Source organism: Toxorhynchites rutilus, chromosome 2 (genome assembly GCF_029784135.1).
Source record: "Toxorhynchites rutilus septentrionalis strain SRP chromosome 2, ASM2978413v1, whole genome shotgun sequence".
Lineage (NCBI taxonomy): Eukaryota > Metazoa > Arthropoda > Insecta > Diptera > Culicidae > Toxorhynchites > Toxorhynchites rutilus.
In genome coordinates this window covers 263,193,807-263,214,414 of record NC_073745.1, presented here as the reverse complement: position 1 = coordinate 263,214,414, position 20,608 = coordinate 263,193,807, and the positions used below count along the sequence as shown (strand labels likewise).

General features: G+C 39.0%; 1 protein-coding gene across 5 annotated transcripts in view; it reads right to left on the bottom strand.

Moving 5' to 3' along the window:
• Positions 1-7,764: 7,764 nt before the first annotated feature.
• Positions 7,765-20,608, bottom strand: part of LOC129769366 (ion transport peptide-like) — a 94,704-nt gene continuing 81,860 nt past the window's right edge. For 4 of the 5 annotated variants that reach the window (XM_055771591.1, XM_055771595.1, XM_055771592.1 and 1 more), the window contains exons 3-4: positions 10,075-10,692; positions 7,765-9,787 (exon numbers count right to left, since the gene is read on the bottom strand). In XM_055771591.1, the coding sequence (XP_055627566.1) occupies positions 10,569-10,692 (124 nt within the window). In that variant the 3' untranslated portion in view covers positions 7,765-9,787; positions 10,075-10,568. The remainder of the gene's footprint in view (positions 9,788-10,074; positions 10,693-20,608) is intronic. The other variant, XM_055771596.1, reaches the window with a different exon arrangement.

Genomic DNA, 20,608 nt, shown 5'->3' with positions numbered 1-20,608 from the left:
CACCATTAACACAACGAAACCAGAAACCATTTTCACGATAACTTCCACCAACAAACTATTCCTAGCAGCGAATAGAGCCGAAACGCGCTAAACAAAGAAGAAAAAAAAATCAGACGCGGAGCAAAGAAAAACTCATCCGCACCCGACGAGTGTTCGGTCGAGACTCCTGAAATTTGGTTTGATCTTAGATTTAGTATTAAAACTAACGTTTAATAAGCATTTTTCCATACGACGATCAATCATTTCATGTCGAGAAATTTGTTCTCGTTTCTAGCTAAAAACGCTCGAACACAATGTTACGTAATGTCAAACATCGCCCGAATGTCTACTACTGCCTTAATCGTTTTACTCGTTTCGAGCTCACTTCAAGATCCGTAATGGCAAAAATGATCAAAACGAACAAAAATCGCTCGTTTCGAAATGCGGAATGTCGCTTCAAGTCTCTTCTTTGCTTTTTGAGTGTAGAATTGTGAAAAATTTGCCTTGATGCAATAATTTAGAGAGAAAACGTAAAATACAATGATCGTTTGACAACCCTTCCGTTCAAATATTTTGGTAGTCATAGGCGTAATATCAAACGTAAAAGGACGGTCAGCAATTTTACTTGTAACGAAGAACATAATCTATTAAAATGCATGAATTGATCTCACATGACAACTGTTCAAACTCTTTACTTACAAAACAAATATGTTGAATTCAATTGAATTCGAAAATTGTTTCATTCAATCAATAATTTAATCCAATCCATAATTTCACTGGCGTATTATCCAGGTAAATTTGATCAAGTATGTATTGGGCATTATATGAAACCTTTCGCCAGGTATGTTCATAAACACATTCGTGTAGAACTTGTGTGGTTTATCGACGAAAAACCTTTTCAAGTCGTTATCGACGATCCACGTCTTCCAATCAAGAGTTATGCCGGGATCGAAACGACATTTTAGAGGCGAATGAACTGCAAAGTTTAAAGCCTCTTAAAAACAAAGAAAGAAAGAAGAAGAAACGACAGCTAGTCAGACGGTGCAAGGTCTGAGCTATACGATGGAAGTATCAAAAATTCCGAACCAAGTTCCCTCAATTTTAGTCCGTCATTAGAGATGTGTGTGGTTTCGCGTTGTCATGGTGGAAAACTTTTATACTGATCAATTCTCATTGTATTATTCTTAATCGCTTAATCGCTTCAGTTGTGAACAGTAGAGCATTAAATTAATCATTAGTAGTTATGGTAATACCTCATAATGGATTCATTTGACATAAATTCAGGATTGGAAGTTGTTCCTGGTGGTTCGCCTCGTTTTGCCCCTTGATCTTTCGTGAACTATATTCCTGTATTCTACTCATGTTTCAACGCCTGTGATGATTTGGTTCAGACATGGATCGATTTTGTTGGATCTAATGGAAAAATGATAATTCACAAATTAAATTTGAAATTTTTCAACTTTCAGCCGCGCATTTCTTTAACACAATTGGATGAATGTTGCGTGACATACGATCATCAACACCAGTTGCAATGTAATAAACATGACGTTTAGATTGCTTAAGTGAAATTATAAAAATTAGTGAATCTTCTATTCTTAAAACCACTATACAATGGAGAATGTAGATTCCACACTAAATTACATCTCTCCTTCATATTCTTATATAAACTTCATATGAACACCCCGTTGATGTTGATGATGTACGAATTGTATGCAATAGTAAAAGTAAACAACCACATTGAGTTCTATTGGTGTGGTTACATTGCTTCCTCCTTGCTTCGTTCGAATTCGTCAGCTTCTATCGAACAAAATTGTTTGTTTCCATTCGTACAATAAAATTTTCGTGCGTACTTCGATCCAAAGTAACCTTAGCCTTACTTTACTGATTTCGTTTTCGGAATTCGAACATAGCCTTTACTTTGTTAAACATCTGCGAGCAAATTGTTTTGGCTCAATCAGGTTTATTACTTCCCGATTTGTCTATGTAGTGGTAGACCAAACAAAAGTAAAAAGCAGTTTTAAGACCATCGATTGAATGTTTCTCAACGACTTATATATTGGAAAACGATAAAAAGATATTCTGCTTCCTTTGACACCTTCAGGGTGGCCACTCATTCGGGAAAAGCGGGAAATGCGGGAAAAAGTCGGGAATCAAAATCCATCGGGAAAAGTCGGGAATTACTTCATGAACTCGGGATATTTTCGCTCAATATTCTTTTTTGGGCGCTCTAAAATGTAACTGTATGTGTTTTGGTGCGTTAAAACGTCGCACGAGATGCAACAACTTTCTTTTTCTGGTATACCACGAAAAGAACGTCTTGTTTTCATCGAATTTAGTTTCGAAATTGGTCGGTGCTCAGTCAGACCGGACCATGTGACATTTTTTATGATTTCGAGAAAAACGAACTCGAAATTCAGTGATCTGCAATGTTTGATCCTTTCATTTCTTTTTGTTCAGTATTGTTTCCAGAAATGTTAGCTACTCTCTGACAATACTGTGACGTATGATAATTGCAAATCACCAAGTCTCATGCCCAAAACATACCTTTTGGCTCCCTATACGTTAATGGTTCACTCTGACTGAACCATTGAAGCTCTTTTTAAAATTTGGTTATATGATTGCACGTTCAGTAATTTCAGGGCAGTATTCCTCAATAGAATCGTCAAATTCGAATGTATTGTCATCGCTACAATTTATTACTATCATATTATCACTATCACTGCAGACCAGCATTTATCACTTATCCGTTCAGTCAGAGTGAACCAAGTTCATTCATCAATATGATCAAAATGTGATCCAAAAGAAACATTCATATCTTTGAAAAAAAAAGTAGTTGATAGTTGAAATGTAGATCCAGCATTGTACCCAAAATAAATCAAGGCTCTGGAGTAAAAATGGGACGTATTTTAAAGAAAAATAAGTTAAATTCAGAGTCATTAAAAAAGTGCTAGGTTACTTCGTCTCACCTGATATGTTCCTATTCCTGCTAAGTATTTTCGTCCAGTGTTATCTAACAAGAAAGGTTTTTGTATAATTTTATTTGCGATAGTGAATGAAATAATAAAGCACGGTGTTACACTTCAAATAAAAACCTGAACAAATCTACATATCATACTGAATCACATAATGAGCTTGGAAAATATGATTGCTTAATTGTTGTTTAATTGTTCAGGCATGCGGATGAGATTTGATTCTAATAACTTAATAATTTAATTTGACTTACATTGAATTAATTGTAGAATTTCGATTACATAGAAGATTCGCATTATGGATTTTTGGTTCAACTCAGAAATTGATCATAAAGGGAATCCGGAACATGCTCGAAATATGTTTGGATGTGATCAATGAGGTTCTGGTCAGTTATTTGAATAAATGAAACTTTCCAAATTCTGAGTAAGTAGAGGTGGGGTCCGTATCTCCTAAACCCTACATCCAACCCACAATTTGTTACTGAGAAACACACCGTCCAATTTTTATTATCACATGCGGAACTTGGAAATAGTGAAGTAAAAATATCTTCCCTCGTAGGGTTTCAACAATTAATTTTTAACTACCAACACAAAATTATGAAATTTTCATTTTTGAGAGTCGGGAATTTCATGAAATCATGCGGGAAAAAGTTGGTAAAATGCGGGAATTATAAAACTGAAATCGAGTGGACACCCTGCACCTTCAGTACTGTTATGGTTCCGGCTTCGCAGGACGTTGAACGGTATTTTGCTCAAGTGAACAAAAAGGGATCACAATAATATGAAAGAAACATAAAAACTAGATTTGCAACGCTCCACCTCTGGTTTCCTCATAGTTGGATAGAAAGGTTCTCGTTAAAAAATTACGTTTTAGTGACTAAACGTATACAACTACTTCAAATTGGTGTCATCTCCCTCTCTGCGTGGTTTGTATGTTTTGATAATTCGATTTTTCCCAAATTCAGGACCGATGCCACAAACAATTCGAAACGGCATGTTTGACGCGTCATAGTACATGTTAATTTGTTTAACTAGAAGCGCAAGATGGCAGCATTAAACATAAACCGGATATGATATCAAAACGAATAAAAGTGTTTCAGACGCAAAGTATGCTCATGAGCACACAGTAATTACAAAGTAAATACTTGATAAATGCTGTTTTTTGACGTGGGACTACGTCTAACCGGAATATATGGAGGGTAAAATGAAAAACTAAACACAGAACATGCAGGAAAAAATGAAAGATTTCGAATGCTTATAGCTCGAACATTTCGTACTGGATAGGAGAGATGTTTGCATCACTTGATAGGGAATATTTCTACGCATCTATCGCAACTGACAAAATGTTGTTTTTCATTAGATAAACAATTGAATAACTGTAAAATATTAGGCGTTATCTAAACGCCCTAACTGCATCGTTTTGATTGGCCCGATTTACGGTTTCCCTAACACAGCCATCAAAACCAAGCAGCCTTGGGGAAATCGGCATTGCAAATACATGAAAGTAGGGGGACTTTTGTTCTCATCGAAAAATGTTCCCTAACACAGACTTTAAAACCAAGCAGCGAAATCGGCATTGCAAACACATGAAAGAGCCTAGAGGCGAGTGAACTGAAAAGTTTAAACCCTCTTAAAGCCAAAAAGAAGAAAAAGAACACACGAAAGTAGGGGGAGCTTTTGTTCCCACCGAAATGTGTTCCCTAATAGAGATTTCTAAACCAAGGTGCCTGGAGAAATCGGTATTTCAAATTCATGCAAGTCGGGGGTATTTTTGTTCCGACTGGAATGTGTTTCCCTAACACAGACTTCAAATCCATGAAGCGTGGGGAAATCGGCATTGCGAATTCATACAAATCGGGGGTATTTTTGTTCCGATTGAAATGTGTTTCCCTAACACCGACTTCAAAACCGAGGTTTCTGGGGAAATCGGCTCTGCAAATAAATGCAAACTGCGAGTACTTTTGTCCTCGCTTGCCTTTGTGCAGAGTGGAATATGTCTGTCCTAACATGATCTTCTAAACTTAGGAACCTGGGAAAATCGTGCAGCCACTAGAAGCGAATGAACTTCCCAGTTTCAAGCAAATTCGAGATTCGAGAAGTATGTACACTTTTGGGATGTAAACTTCAGAGGGAAATGTAAAATAAAATAATCGTTTTATAATTTTTTTTGTCTTTATTGGAAAGATTTTCAGCCTTAGGCTGGTTCATCAAACGTTTGATAATTCTTCCGTACATATATTTTGTTCTAGTCATCATACCAAACGTAAAAGGTCCGTCATTAAATTTACTTGTAACGAAGAACATTCAATCACAATAAATGAATTGACTTTACACGGCATTTGTTCATTTTTTTCACTCACAGAGCAAATATATTGAACTCAATTGAATTTGTAAACTGTTTCATTCAATCACGAATTTAATCAATACAAACGAATGATTGCTAAGCTAAGGTAGTTCCACGTGAACCTTGCGGTTATATCATAGATATAACCCACTCATTTTTTTCATACGAAATCAAGTAAACTTCCATTTTCGAACAGTAAATACTTACCAAACGTAGTAAAAACTCAATCTCACTGCTCGACTGCTCGATTATGTAAAGTAAAGCTGAATTTTGTTTTTATTCATATGGCCTATTATGTCAGCACGGTAACGATTATCCATGAGCTAAAATGACTGGATACAAAAAGAAGCTCGATGAACCTCACGACCTAATATTGATTGACGAATCGCTGTTGAAGTACAACATAATAAGCCTATTTCTCAAGTGGATCACTGATGGGATAACGTCAAGCGAAAACAGTTTTAGTCGAAAAGCATTGAGCCGGTGCAAAAGGTGGTCCAGCCAGAATTCGTCAGAAGCTTCTGGAACTTGATTGGGAGGTCCCTATGCATCCAACTTGACACCAAGTGATCGCCACTTGTTTCTGTCTATGATTTATACTGGTAGAACATTGCCTCGAGAGAAGCTCGTGAAAATCGTTCGTCCCACTTTTGTTGCTAATACTCCCAAAATTGATTTTTAGCCAATATTTTGTCATCCCGATTTATTACGTTAAATGGGCCTAAAATTCACAGAAAATGTCACGACTCTCAAATACTGTAAATCATTTGTATAAAATATATGGTACATCATCATAAGATTAATACGAGCGAGCGAAACAAAAGACAAATGAGCTTTCCGCATGCTTTGCCACATACACAGGCCAGACCGAGATAGATATATATATATTGCTCTCCTTACTTCTTAGAAAACACTCTCCAACATCATTTTATAATCAGGTGCAATATTATCAAGCATTTACTCAAAAGCATCATTAGCTATGTGGATAGCGTGGTCGTTGTAAAACAGTCTTGCATTCTAGCCGGCCTTGGTTCGATCCCCGTTGACGTCGTTTGGACTTTATTTGGGTGCAACTCAAAAAAAGATGAAAAAAGAAAGAGATGTCTGCTTCCACACATACAAACCTTCCAAAGCGTTAGGGGACAGATGTTTTATTTGTCCATTTGACGCTTCAAGGCATGAAATAGCATGGTTCCTGCCCAATGAGGTATTGTATATTTTGAGGTGGAGCAGCAGGCGAAGTATATCTGTATTAGCAAGCAAAATATCGTGTCGTAATTATTTGCATTCAAAATGGAATGTATATAGAAAAACAATGTTCAAAGTACTCACGGTTGCATGATAATTTGAGCCGGAATTCACACGAAATCATTCAACTGTTTGTTTTTCAACAGATTACAATTGTATTGTGGCTTATTCCGATTATTTATATAGTAAAAAGGTCCAGAGAGCAGTTGTATACTTAGTTCTCGAACGCAGTAACATTTTCGGTGAAATTTTTATTAATTGGCGATTATTTTCTCGCAACACCCACACCGACACTGAGAGCCTTCAAAACATCAACTTCGTAACGTTAAAATAATGAAAGTTCATTTGTTTCTATGAACGAGGGGAAGTGAAAATGGCTCAGGGAAATACAGGTAAACTTCGATATAACGTACATTTCACTTTCAAAATTGTACGTTGTATCGAATTGTACGTTATATCGAAGCATAATAGAGAACTCACAAACGTAGTCTATAATACATTATTGTTTTGCTGCTTTAGTAAAGTTAATGAATAACTTCAATCAGAAGACGAAGCCAGCCTTTCTCATGATGTTTCCCTTCGTACTGTTGATTAAAGCTTGGTTCATTTAGAATCCGGAATCACAAAACCAGCTGTATTTCAGGATTGATTGAAGGTACAAAACTTGTTTTAGCATCACAATACAGATAATTCATTGTTCTATCAGGAAAAATATATTGAATTTTTTTTTCCTCTACACTTTGGAAATGTGTACGTTATATCGAGGTAAAATGTACGTTATATCGAGTGACGTTATATCGAGGGTACGTTATAACGAGGGTACGTTATATCGAAGTTTCCCTGTATCGCTTCTATCCGTCTTTTTCGACGTGATTTCACAAATATTCACTGCACGCTGTCACATTGGCTTCATATTCAGCGGGAACTCTAATAAAATCTTCGTTACCTTTTTTCCAGAACATAGGTTCCTGCCGGAAATGAAATGCTTCCTGACAACGCTAGTTTGTGTTAGTATCAAGTGTTCGAAATAAACGATGCATATTCAACCAAAATCGGATCATTCTAATTATGCCTAACATATCTTGAAGTTTACACAAAAATTTAAAAATTCTTTGTCCCTACATGTGTTATATCGTAGATAATGGTTAGGTTAGATGAGTAAAATCAGTTTTCTTGTTTGGTTGAAGGATTTTCTTTCATTGAAACATGGCACTATATTCGAGCTCATTGATATTCTTTTATTGTTTCCCCGTACTTTCGTTAAAATATATGAATAATATCATTTTGTTCTCAATACGTTTACAAAAATACGCTTGTTTTCATTTCTTCGGTCAGCAATTATCCCAGCAACATTATAAATAGATCAACTCACATATCTTCTGAAGGAAAACTTTCTACATGTACAAAATAAACATTATAAAAAATGGCAAACAATGAAAAGCTACAAATAATCCTTAACGATAAAAAAAACCATCGGTTCTCTCTTCTCGTCTAATCTTCAACAAGTGCTGGGACGGTCATTCTTCAAAACGAGATGGTATGATTAACAATGATTGTTTCCATTCGAGTGCTTCACTCGAACTCTGAACTTGCTGTATCGATTCAAAGACGTAAATGTCGTAAGCCTATCAAGAGCAGAGGAGATAAGCAGCAAAATTAATCAAAAAGGAACTAACATGATCCTCATTCAATTTCACTGTCTGTCTTTCGATCGAACCAAAGCTTTGATAGTAATCGCAAGTAATAGAAATAGCCAAGAAGCAATAGATTGCTATAAAGCGAGATCTTTGATCATACTTTCGTATCCATTTGTTGATTAGTATCCATCCTGTACAACGTGTACTGACACAACAGTCACAATGACAAGATAGAAACTTCATTCATTGACATTGTTTAGGGATTCGCTATAGATGTCGCTCAGCATATGTTTTTTTATGTTTTTCTTTGTAAACTTTCGGATCCCACTCCTATGCGTCGCTCAGAAGTGAAAGAAAGAAAGTTTGTGTTTTCATGATTAGTCTATTTGGGAGAGAAAATACTGTCTAATGAGGAATGTCAATAATTTACAATTTCATTGGCGTGTTATATAGGTAAAATATGCAATACACAGTAGTGTTGCGCATTACAACGCACTCACTTCGTTTGAAACTGCCTGTCGTTTTTAGTAGTTGAAATATCGACCGGTATGCTGTGTTCAACAATGTTTTATAGCTCAACCATATCTGCCAGATAAAAAAAGTGTGTATAATATATGGTTGATTTCGCTGTTATGCAATGGAAACTGTAATGTCGAAGATGACGATCGTAAGCACTTCCGGAACCCGACCGTGAGCCGAGAAATAAAGAAAGCTTTTCCACTTTACTTCTCAAACCGTATGAAACCTAAGCTACTAATAAGAAACAAGGAAATATTAAAGCCTACGTCTACACTATCATCGATCGATCGAGTTGATTCATAGTTTTCCTTCGTCATAAATAACTAAACGTAAATGTGTGCTTTCTGGACTAGATTTTAAAGAAATATATTTTTTGAAAATATAAATATATTAACATAAGATACACTCCGGTTATTTTTGTATTTTCAACATTATTGAAAAAAAGGGTATCATTTGAACATTATGAGGGTTTAGAATGGAGAAATGATTTTATATACACACCTTATCTCTTCGGCCAGGGGAATGTAACGACAGTTGTATTGGTGCAGAAAGTCTGCCTTTTATCGTTACCTTCCCCCAACTACAAGCAATTCGAATTGGTACACATCTGTCTTATTTTTCTTCAACCATTGAACTAAGACTGAATGGTTCTCGTAAAAGTAACTAGTTACAAAACAAAAAATAAACCGCACTCCCTAACGCTGCCTCCATCTGTTCCTTCTATATAGTTAAACTTTATTTATAAATAAATATTTCATTACCAGTTAATTATGTACACGTTAGCTTTTTCCTGTTGTTCTGCTTCAGTCACTGCTTTATGTATCTGTTATTATTATCATTTATATCGGGAACTCAAAAGTTCTTCATGGAAAAGCAAATCTTACAAGATGAATTGCTTACACAAGCTATTTATAAAATATCAGTTTCCGTTCGGTTTTTTAAATACAGCTGCTGTAGAAAATGGTGATGATAAATGGTAAAATTATTTCTTCCCCAACATTTCGCGCCACTTCATGAAATTTTCCTTTTCCTCGTCCAAAAACAATGCTTCCACGCAGGCCAGGAAGTACTCAGTTCCGAAGCATTCCGCTCTGTAAGAATAAAAATAAAATACAATAAGTGAATTGGAATTTGTTAAATAGTTGCGATAAAAAAGATCAAAAATCGTTAGTGAAAATGGCTTCAAAATGTGTTAGAAAAAAGTCGATGCAAAAAGAGCCGCCCAGGAATTATTTCATCCCAGACACCCATCGGCGGCTGTAAAAAACTTCAAAACCAGCGCATGAAATATTTAAAAAAAATGCGTCTACGTGAAAACCCGTTCTAACAACGTGGCAAAATCTAAAATAAACGTTTTATGTAATTAAAAGTAACATACCAACTAAAAAAGCAACCAAACAAAAACAGAAATTAGACAAAATCTAATCGTTTGGTGGCACCAGCTTCGCGTTTCATGGCGGAACGTTTTGCTGCGGTCTCTTCAACGTTTCTTGGAATCCAGTAACGCTCTCGAACAGGAAGTAGTTTAAAACAATACGATTGCACAATAATCGGCCACTGGTTGTTCGTTGTCGAGTGAGAAGCTTGCTTCCCAATGTTTCCGTAGATGATGATAATGATGATAACGATGACAATGATGCTTCGTTGCTGTGTAGACTGTTGGCACTTCTCTTCTAGGTGAATCTCTAATAACAATGCTAGTAACGACTATTTTACTGTTGATACTGGTTGTTTTTAAGCACTTCTGCGCACATGTTCATTATTCTTCCCAGTCCACCAGATGCGTGTGTAGTTTTCTTGAAGAAGAAAGATCACTTGGTCGGTTGACACCGTTTATTTCTGTTTTTCTTAAAGCTGCTGGCTCCGGTGAACTTATAACGTGTTGGGATCGGCACCGTTTAACACCTTAATGTACGGTTTGAGCGTTTCAATCTCGTCCGTCAGCTGGAGCGCATCTATGCAGCCACGGAAGTAGTCGGTTGTGAAACACTGCTTTCTGGAAGTAGAATTTATGGGATTCGAAATCGTTAGAGAAAGGTGCATAAGTTTAGAGACTATTGATGTTAGTCATACCTGTGCCAAGCGTTAGATTATCAAGCATTATTTTAAATATTATTGGTAAACTTAAAGCATGATATACCGCTACATGAATTGAATATAGTTTGACTTTTAATCAAACCCATGATCGGCTTATTAAGTTATAAAGAAAGTGATTTTTGTCACTGTTTCCCGCAAAAACCATCGGTAGCCCGAGAAATCAATTATTTCTTGGGCACAAATGAGAACGGAGAAAGTGCTTTGCGTCAGTGGATTCGAAAAAAAGATTTTGCCTTGAAGAAAAACCGCGTAGAAGTCGACACACCACAGACGAAACTGGGACGAGGGATCCAGGAGTGTCTGTAGGTAAGACTCAAAAAATAGGTGCATCAATATTCGAAGGATCGATAGAAATTGCTAGTTATGAGATTTGTTTGGCTTCTGCGCCACCAGATCCATATTGTTTTGAACAAATGTGGATTCTGTTCGATGACCGGAGACATCAATGATTCGGAGATATGAAATGATCAATTTTTGAAGACAAGTAATCCTATTGGTTAACGTAAATAGTTTGTTTTATAATGGTACCATTATTGTTTTTACTCCAGTAGATGTGCGCTTCAAGTGGAACATTCAGAGCGATCAAACGCTGACGCTATGGTTTCAGAAGTCAATCGTCTAAATGGTGTGCGCAGTGATCCTTTCCTTGGCTTGGTGACGGTAATAAATTCTTGTGCTGAAGCATTGTCTAGTTAGAACCCATACGCATTATAAACTACAAAATATAAACCGACCCGCCGTCGGAAGCGGCAGCATTTCGCAAGTAAAACTGTGTTCCACCGATTGGCCGGTTAGTGAAACACTTTAGTCCTTTAGTTAGGTTTTGCATTGAAATATGAATGATATATTTCAAAGCAAAACATAACCGGGCAATAGTAATCCACCAGGCAAACGTATGCCGTCCGACGCTCGCTAACGCTTAAACGTCGCTTAAACTGTCGAACGGCAACTGCATAGGAATTCCATGAGGCCCAACAAGAGCAAGCCAGATGCTTCGGTCAAATTTCGTGCTCGGAAGTTTTACGACCAGCCAGTGATCAATCTCGAAGAGTGTTTGCTCATGGACTATGAAACCTACGTGGAGACCACCTTGGGTCAGATCCCAGAACAAAAATTGTACATAGCAACGGCTATACTACATGGGCTGAAAAATCCCGGGATTTTTAATGAAAACATTCGTTTTTTGGTCAGATCTGTATTTATTCCTCAACATAGTTTCCTTCGAGGGCAATACACTTGGTATAGCGAGTTTCCAACATTTCGATTCCCTTTATGTATTACGAAACATCGAAGCGTTCGAAATATGCCTCAGTTTCTGCGATGACTTCCTCATTCGATGTGAATGTCTTTCCCTGGAGTCACCGCTTGAGGTTTGGGAACATATGGTAGTCGCTGGGGGTCAAGTCTGGAGAATATGATGAGTGAGCAACCAAATGGAATCATAATTGGTCCAGCTTGGCCATCGCTTTTAAGCACGTATGCGACGGTGCATTGTCGTGATGGTACAAAACTTTTTTCTTCACCATATGGGCCATATGATGAACCATTTTTCTCTATTTCGTCGTTCAGTTTGTCCAATAACGCTCAAATACTCTTCGGTAATTGTTTTTCCCTACTGCAGGTAATCGATGAAAATTATACCATGCGCATCCCAAAAAACAAAGGCTAAAACCATACCGGCCGATCGTTAGTCTATTGACCGGCTTTCATGGCTTATCAGCCACTCTGCAGACTGTATATTGGGCTCAGGAGTGGGGTAATAGGTCCACGTTTCATCCATTGTTACAAAACGTCGAAAGAAGCCCACTCGATTACGTCAAACCGGCTATTGAATCATCAACGCGCCGCTGTTTTCGGTCGACGGTTAGTAAAAGCGAAATCCATCGCGCGGATGGCTTTTCATGTCCTAACGTTTGCGTTAAAAAAAATTGACTTTTTTCGGATGGTGATGAAAAACAACTCAGACAGATAATTATGTTTGATAAATTTCCCATGGAAAGTAATTATATTGGCTTACTTGCAAAACAATTCTACGCCCTTGCGACCGGCCTTCCGGCAGTTAACCGGAATATTCGCCATGGCGGACGAAAACATGCGTGTGGGCATGTTTTTGAGTTCTTTCTTAGTTTTATTTATCAATTATCAGACAAAATTGTTGGAGTAGATATTACGCTTCAGGTTTACCCAGAAATTCTCGATGGGATGAAGCTGAGGACGTTGAGCGGGTTCGCCGATTTGAGTACCATATCGATGTTCAACCGCTTCATCTCCTCTAACGATCGCTTCGAGTAGTGGGCCGACGCCAGATCTGGCCAAAACACCGTGTCTTCGCCCTTATGATATTTCTTGATGAACGACGCAACTTCCGGCCAGTCTGGAGCTAAAGAAGAGCGGCTTTGACATCCTCTTCTTGGGGAACTTGGTGTGTGAAATAACCTTTACTTCGGAGCTCACTTCCTCCGTGGGGGAAGTCAAATACGAAGTGCCCTGCCATTCGTTGCCATCCAGAGTGAATTAAAGTCTCGTACTCCATCACCATCGCCACGTCGCGATTCGCCGGGAAATCGACTTGACCATCTTATTCCGCCACTGCCGCTGCGTCATTGCGTGCAGCTCCGAGACCAGTGGACGGGACTTCCGCTTCCTGACATGTATGTCCATGTTCGTCAGGTACTTTTTCACTGTTTGTTCGGTTGCACCGACCTCCCGGCCAAGCGCACGCAGCGATGTAGCCACTTTTCCCTCGATCTTCCTCTTCAGCATCTTTTGGAGCTTCTTGTCGCTCAGGGTCGTCGGCCGACCGGAACCGGGCTTTCTTTCGATGGTTTGATTATTATCTAATAGTGCCACGATGATGTAGATACCGGAACGAGCGTATCCGGCATCTACAAAGTGCCGCACGATGTTCGTTTTCGACGCGGCGGGGTACCGTTCTATGAACGCGCACACTTCTGAATGAAGTAGCTTCACTGTTTTCGCCATCACGGTTAGAGTTCGACTGATAGAGCTGTCATTTTTTTCCTGCTGACTCATGGATTACTATGATTGATGCTGCATGGATAGTTTCGTCAATGAGTGTGAAAGTAATCCCATGAAAAATCGGCAATTTTTGTCCATTTTTTCTTAATGCAAACGTTATGTCGTGCAAAATGTATCCCACTCGTTCTTTTGAAATACCTACAGCCTCAGCTAACTCGTGTAACTTCACTTTGCGATCGTTCGAATCGAGTCGATGCACTTGTTTACGATTTTTGAATTCGTAGCCTCTTTTGGGCTTCCAGAGCGAGGTGCATCTCACTGCTTGTGCGGTTGCGAAACCACGGTGTCAAGAATTTCTTCATATATTCTATAGTAGTTTATGAGGCATTTTTTTTGTGAAAAACTTCAACAGTTTTTTGTAGAAATCGGATTAGTTGGAAAAATGCTTGTGAGGCAAAAGTTCGCAGCGGCGTTGGGGCAAAAGTACGCACCGTTTTGCCATTAAATGTATCTATACAGTATTTTCAAGCAAAATATTTTCATACTGGACTTACAAGAGAACATACATCTAAAAGAAATGCACTCCAAAAATGTTTGAAATAGCCAGAAAAATGCTTCGGGAGGGAGATTTCTGAAGCAACTCAAGAGAAGAGCTTCATATTAGTAAATAATTCTATTATTTAAATCTTGCTTTCATGGACATTTCAACTCATGCAATGTCGACATGTCAGCGAGTACCTTGGAAGGTTCGGACCAGTATTCGAGAGTGAGCAGTCTGAGAAACAGGTCAACCATAGTAGACTATTCGACAACACGATTCTTGATGGTGCCAGGTGTTTGTTTTCGCGGAAGCCAACAAAATCCAGCACGGATCCAACCAGTTTACATAACTGGCAGGAAGAGATTGGACATTCGAAACCTAAACTAAATCGGCCTAGCCAAAATCATGGGATTCACCAAGAAGCAAGCCATCAATATCTCACCCCCTCTTAGATGTTGCCTCCAAATGCTACAACTGGTGCTACCTGCTACTGCTACTCACCTGCTACTAATGATAAATCATTTAACTTTTGCCCTCATAATGGGGGCAAGCTCCCTCGCTTGGGTGATTTTTCGGGTTTCAAACTTTAACGTCTTTGCGATACTAGTGAATAAAGTCAGATTGAGCTTAAAGTTTGCATAAGGTTTTTTTCCGCGGAAACCAACACACACTTCCCACAAGTCCCGTATGAAAAATCTAAATGACCATTTTCATTGGTACTCTGAACTATATGTTCTGCCTCGTATTAAAAAAAACGACTCCCAGAAACGAGTTCCAGAGAATCGATTTTTGATAAAAAAAAAATCTAAATGACAGTAGATCTCGACGTTTCATGCAATTTGAATACATTTGGCATAATTTTTTTCCCAAACCCCAATTTCTCCCCCCTTGAGTGATTTTTCGGTTTTCAAACTTCGACGACTTTGCGAAACTAGTAAATAAAGTCCGATTGAGCTGAAATTTAGCAATATGTTTTTTTTTCGCGAGAATCAATACTTTGCAGGATGTCCCCTTCGGAAATTCGAAGTTCACTTTTTTCCATGTATCCATTGGCACTCTAAGGTAGACCGAAAATGGACTTTCCTAGAAGACACTTTATAACTAAGTTGTTGTCGTTTCCAGGTTCGTCGCTCTTCAAACGAAAAGTCCACCGACGAAAACAGGAGTTTTTGTATTGGATAAGGTGTTATTTTCAGGAAATTATGCTCGCAGTTTGCTCAAAATCGAGCAGTACCGACACGCCGTTAATATTGCCAACATTTTGGCCCATAATTAACTATCAGATGCCAACAAACGTCGATCGAAAACATTGCAAACGGCAATGATCCGTTTAATTTGTGGTAGATTTTCTGATACCGAATCTCGAAAGGAACGCTGAAAGAATAGATATATTCAACCCGTTCATACCTCATGTAACTGAATCCACATGAAACACATTGGCTACGCAGCCATATTTTAACTGGGAAAGTAGCCGTGCCAGCATCAATCGCATGTTACTTACAACATTGTAGAGCCCAAAAGCCTCCACGGTGTCTGCTACTACTGAAATCTGTATTCTTCCACATATAGTTTCTGCCCCTCAATAATGTGATTATGATCTTTAGGCTGATCTTTCAAATCCCATCAATTGATTTATTCGTTTTTGCCATTCTATATCACGCATCAGTAGTATTTCTCTCCACTGTGATTTTACTGGTTATGTGACTAATCGATTGACAGACTAACAAATAACAGTTTTCCGATGCCAATTGATAAGTCAAATGATAATTTCGTTCTCATCAACGAAGCAGAGTTAAATGATCTTGTTTCGCCTTGATCGATGGGTTGAAACGAATGGCCTACTCTCAGATACACAATATGGGTTCCGCAGGGGCAAGGGGACGAATGATTGTCTTGCGTTGCTTTCTTCAGAAATTCAAATGGCTTACGCCGAAAAAAAACAAATGGCTTCAGTATTCTTGGACATAAAGGGGGCCTTTGATTCTGTTTCAATAGAGGTTTTGTCAGACAAATTACACTCTCGGGGTCTGCCGCCTCTATTGAATAATATGTTATATAACTTGCTTTGTGAGAAACATTTGAACTTTTCTCACGGAGATTCGGCAGTAAGTCGGGTCTCTTACATGGGCCTCCCCCAGGGCTCATGTTTAAGCCCCCTTTTGTACAACTTCTATGTAAGCGACATCGACAATTGCCTTACACAAAATTGCAGCCTAAGACAACTTGCAGATGATGGAGTGGTGTCTGTCGTAGGATCAAACGAATCCGACCTGCAAGGACCCTTACAAGATACTTTGAACAATTTTTCAACCTGGGCCATTGGGCTAGGGATCGAATTCTCCACGGAGAAAACAGAGATGGTGGTTTTTTCTAGGAAGCATAAACCAGCAAAACCAAAGCTTCAACTTTTGGGTAAACCGATCACTCATGCTATGTCATTCAAGTATCTTGGTGTCTGGTTCGACTCCAAATGTACTTGGGGGGCCCATATTAGGTATCTGAGTAAAAAATGCCAACAAAGAATAAACTTTCTCCGTACAATTACCGGCACCTGGTGGGGAGCCCATCCCGAAGATCTTATTATGTTGTATCGAACAACTATTCTCTCAGTGATGGAGTATGGCAGTTTCTGTTTTCAATCAGCTGCCAAAACACACCTCATTAAACTCGAGCGAATTCAGTATCTTTGTCTCCGTATTGCGTTGGGATGTATGCCCTCAACGCATACCATGAGTCTCGAGGTTTTGGCAGGCGTACTCCCACTAAAAGATCGCTTCAATTTATTATCTCTTCGGTTCCTCATCCGGTGTAAGGTTATGAATCCATTGGTGATCGGAAATTTTGAGCAATTGATCGAGCTAAATTTTCATTCTAGATTCATGAGTTCATATCATGAATTCACCTCTATGCAGGTTGTTCCTTCTTCGTATATTCCCAACCGTGTTTGTTTTCCTGACTACATCAATTCCTCTGTACATTTCGATCTGTTCATGAAGGAGAAAATCCATGAAAATCCAGATTATCTTAGATTGGGGTTCGTTCCTACAATCTTCAATGCAAAGTATGGGCGTGTCAATTGTGATAATATGTACTTTACTGATGGGTCCTCTATGAATGAGTCCACAGGATTTGGAGTGTTCAACGTATTTTTTAGCACCTCACACAGTCTTCAGAATCCTTGCTCGGTATATATTGCTGAATTGGCAGCGATATACTGGGCGCTGGACAGCGTCGCCTCACGACCTGTTGAACACTATTACATTCTAACGGATAGTCTTAGCTCTGTCGAAGCTATCCGTTCAGTGAGGCCGGAAAAGCACTCGCCGTACTTCCTTGAGAGAATACGAGAAATTTTGAGTGCTTTATCCAGACGCTGTTATGTCATTACCTTTGTCTGGGTCCCTTCACATTGCTCAATTCCGGGTAATGAGAGGGCTGACTCATTGGCAAAGGTAGGTGCAATTGAAGGCGATATATATCAGCGTCAAATCGCCTTCAATGAATTTTATTCTTTAGTTCGCAAAAATACCATCGCTAACTGGCAACTCAAGTGGAATGAAGATGAATTGGGCCGGTGGTTTCACTCGATTATCCCAAAGGTAAGCCTCAAACCGTGGTTCAAAAGTCTGGATTTGAGTCGGGACTTTATTCGCACCTTCTCCCGACTCATGTCCAATCACTGTTCGTTAGACGCACTACTCTTCCGTTTCAATCTTGCCAGCAGCAATCTCTGCGTTTGTGGCCAAGGTTATCACGACATTGAGCACGTTGTTTGGTCGTGCGAGGTGTATCTGGTCGCCAGATCGAATTTAGAAAACTCCCTTCGGGCCCGAGGAAGACAGCCCAATGTGCCGGTGAGAGATGTGTTGGCTCGGTTAGACCTTGATTACATGTCCCATATATATGTTTTCCTTAAAGCTATAGATCTTCGTGTGTGATTGTCCCTACATCCTTATACCCTCCTTTCCTTCCTTTGCGGGTAATTCGTCCCCTTGCTATAAATAGTAGAATAAGTTGAAATGTAAATAAACTATAGATATACGAATAGATTTAAGAATTGAGTGCTCATCAACATTGTTACAATTTCCTTATATCCCATCCTTCTCCTAAAAATATGTCACCCTTCTAAACTCGAGTACACCGCGAGTAATCGGTTTTCCACCTTACTAACCATAGATGTAAGAAAATTGTTTATATATATATATAGTTTTAAAAATATATTTAAGAATTCGGCTTCTTTAAACTTAAGTAACTGAGCCTGTAAAAATAAACGAATTAATAAAAAAAAAAAAACGAAGCAGAGTTGAAATTTCAGTTATGAATCAAGTACGTCAAGTAAGTATGGCTCAAACTAATGGTCGCAGAGGTTTAAGTCTCCTGCAGAAGAAACCCCAAGTATGATTTGCCAATTAGCAAGCTATCCCATTGACGTCAACGTGATCCCCATTACCATGGGACAGCAAAATGAAAAAAGCACATCTGAAACGTTTGATAAAAACACATTTTCCTGCACCGTTTCGATCATTATCTAGAAAAATAAACATATGTATTGCTACGTCAACGTGCCACACCGTCAATTACGTCAAAAAACAAGCAAATCAAACCTTCCGCTCGCCGCCACGATTGCCCTCGTAAACTGGGAATTTTCTCACGTTGCAACTCACCTAAACACAATCCAGATGTGATCCCTATTTGGCAGCCCGGTTCCAGGCAGACCACACACTGGAGCACCGCGCGTCTGATTGAGATCGCGTCATGAGAATGAAAACAGACCCAACAAAACAGGTTGTGTAGTTGGTTGTTATGCTGATTGTCCACAGTAGGTGTGGGTGGGAGCTGCAGCCAACGGGGTATAATTGATGAAGACGTGAATGCCGACATGGTGGAAACTATCAAAATGTACAGATCAGTGCGAATCGCCCCCTGGGGCGGGAGGTAGTTGGAGAAGTTGTAGAGCTGATAAACCATGCCAGAGCAGCCGAAGGATGAAACCTGAATTTGTACTGAATGAACCGATGGGGAGAGCGCAGAAAAAAAAGGTTTATGAAGCTCGCCGCTGTGCAAGACCTCAGAAAGCGAGGCCTCACGCGTGGATTTCTTCTGTGTTATCTCTTACATAAATTTCCAGTTCTTATTATTTCTCTTTTGCTGTGGGAGCTTTTTGCCAGCCTATACCACACCGACTGTTTTCCTTGTTTCACTGGTTTTGGTTTACATTGCTCTTTTTAATATATATATTTGCATTCATTATCTGCTTGTACTCGATTGGAGCGCTTTTTTTTCGATGTGTGCCTCTTTTTGATCGGTCAATCTGGGCGCGCTGTGGTCGGTTGTCGGTTCGTTTCTGCGAACTGCCAAGGGAGTTTAATCCGTTGGGGGTCACCATAAATTTGTACACGACGACGAGTCCTTGTGCCGCGGGATAAAGTTTCTGTGTGTGTGTGTTCGTGTTTTTTTTTTTCAGACCCCACGAACGTTGCTTCCCAATGGAGGCCACTCGTCGGGTAGATCGTACCGAATACCGTTTATGATAGCCTGCAAGAGATGAACAGCATTCGGCAGGCGGATCACATCACGTGAAAATTTCTCGCTAAATGATGAAGGTTCCCGAAATGGCTTTCGGCTACAAGCAGCTTGGATAATCGGTTACGTGATTCTGTGGCATTTAGCCAAAACCTGGTGTGGCTAGCAACTGATTTGTCAATAAATTAATTTTTGAGAAATGGACACCTCGGATAATGTTGAGAACCATTTAACCATTTTGCAATGTTGGTTTGGTATCAGTAAGAGGCAAGTGTTGTTTGGAATCAGATGATTTCTGGAAAAACCCAACGACTTGCAGGATGACAAACAAAATTTTCGGCCATTTAGTGACACGAACGACAAATTTGAACTATACAGTAAGCCTACAAGAGATAGCTGAGGAATTGCAACGAAATCCTAAAGAAATTCAGGATACACGATGCATGCAGTGCCGATTATTTCAAGTAAAATATCATACAGGAAAAGTTACTGCTGCAAACAAGCAGGAAGTGTCGTCCACTTAATGAGAATTCTCATTATGAGAAGGTAGTGACTCCTAATCGCAACGATAAACAAGCAAGACGACCAAACCAAGATCCAAAAATTGTAAACGACGACGAGAAAATACTACATTTATGATGAAAAATCTTTGAAAGACCATTACCGAAGTTAATTACGGCATTACCAAAAAGAAAAGAATAATAGAAAGCATTTTGCAAAGCTGCAGACGGCCGATAGATTGTCAATAAAGTAATCTGAGTTCCATGTGCAA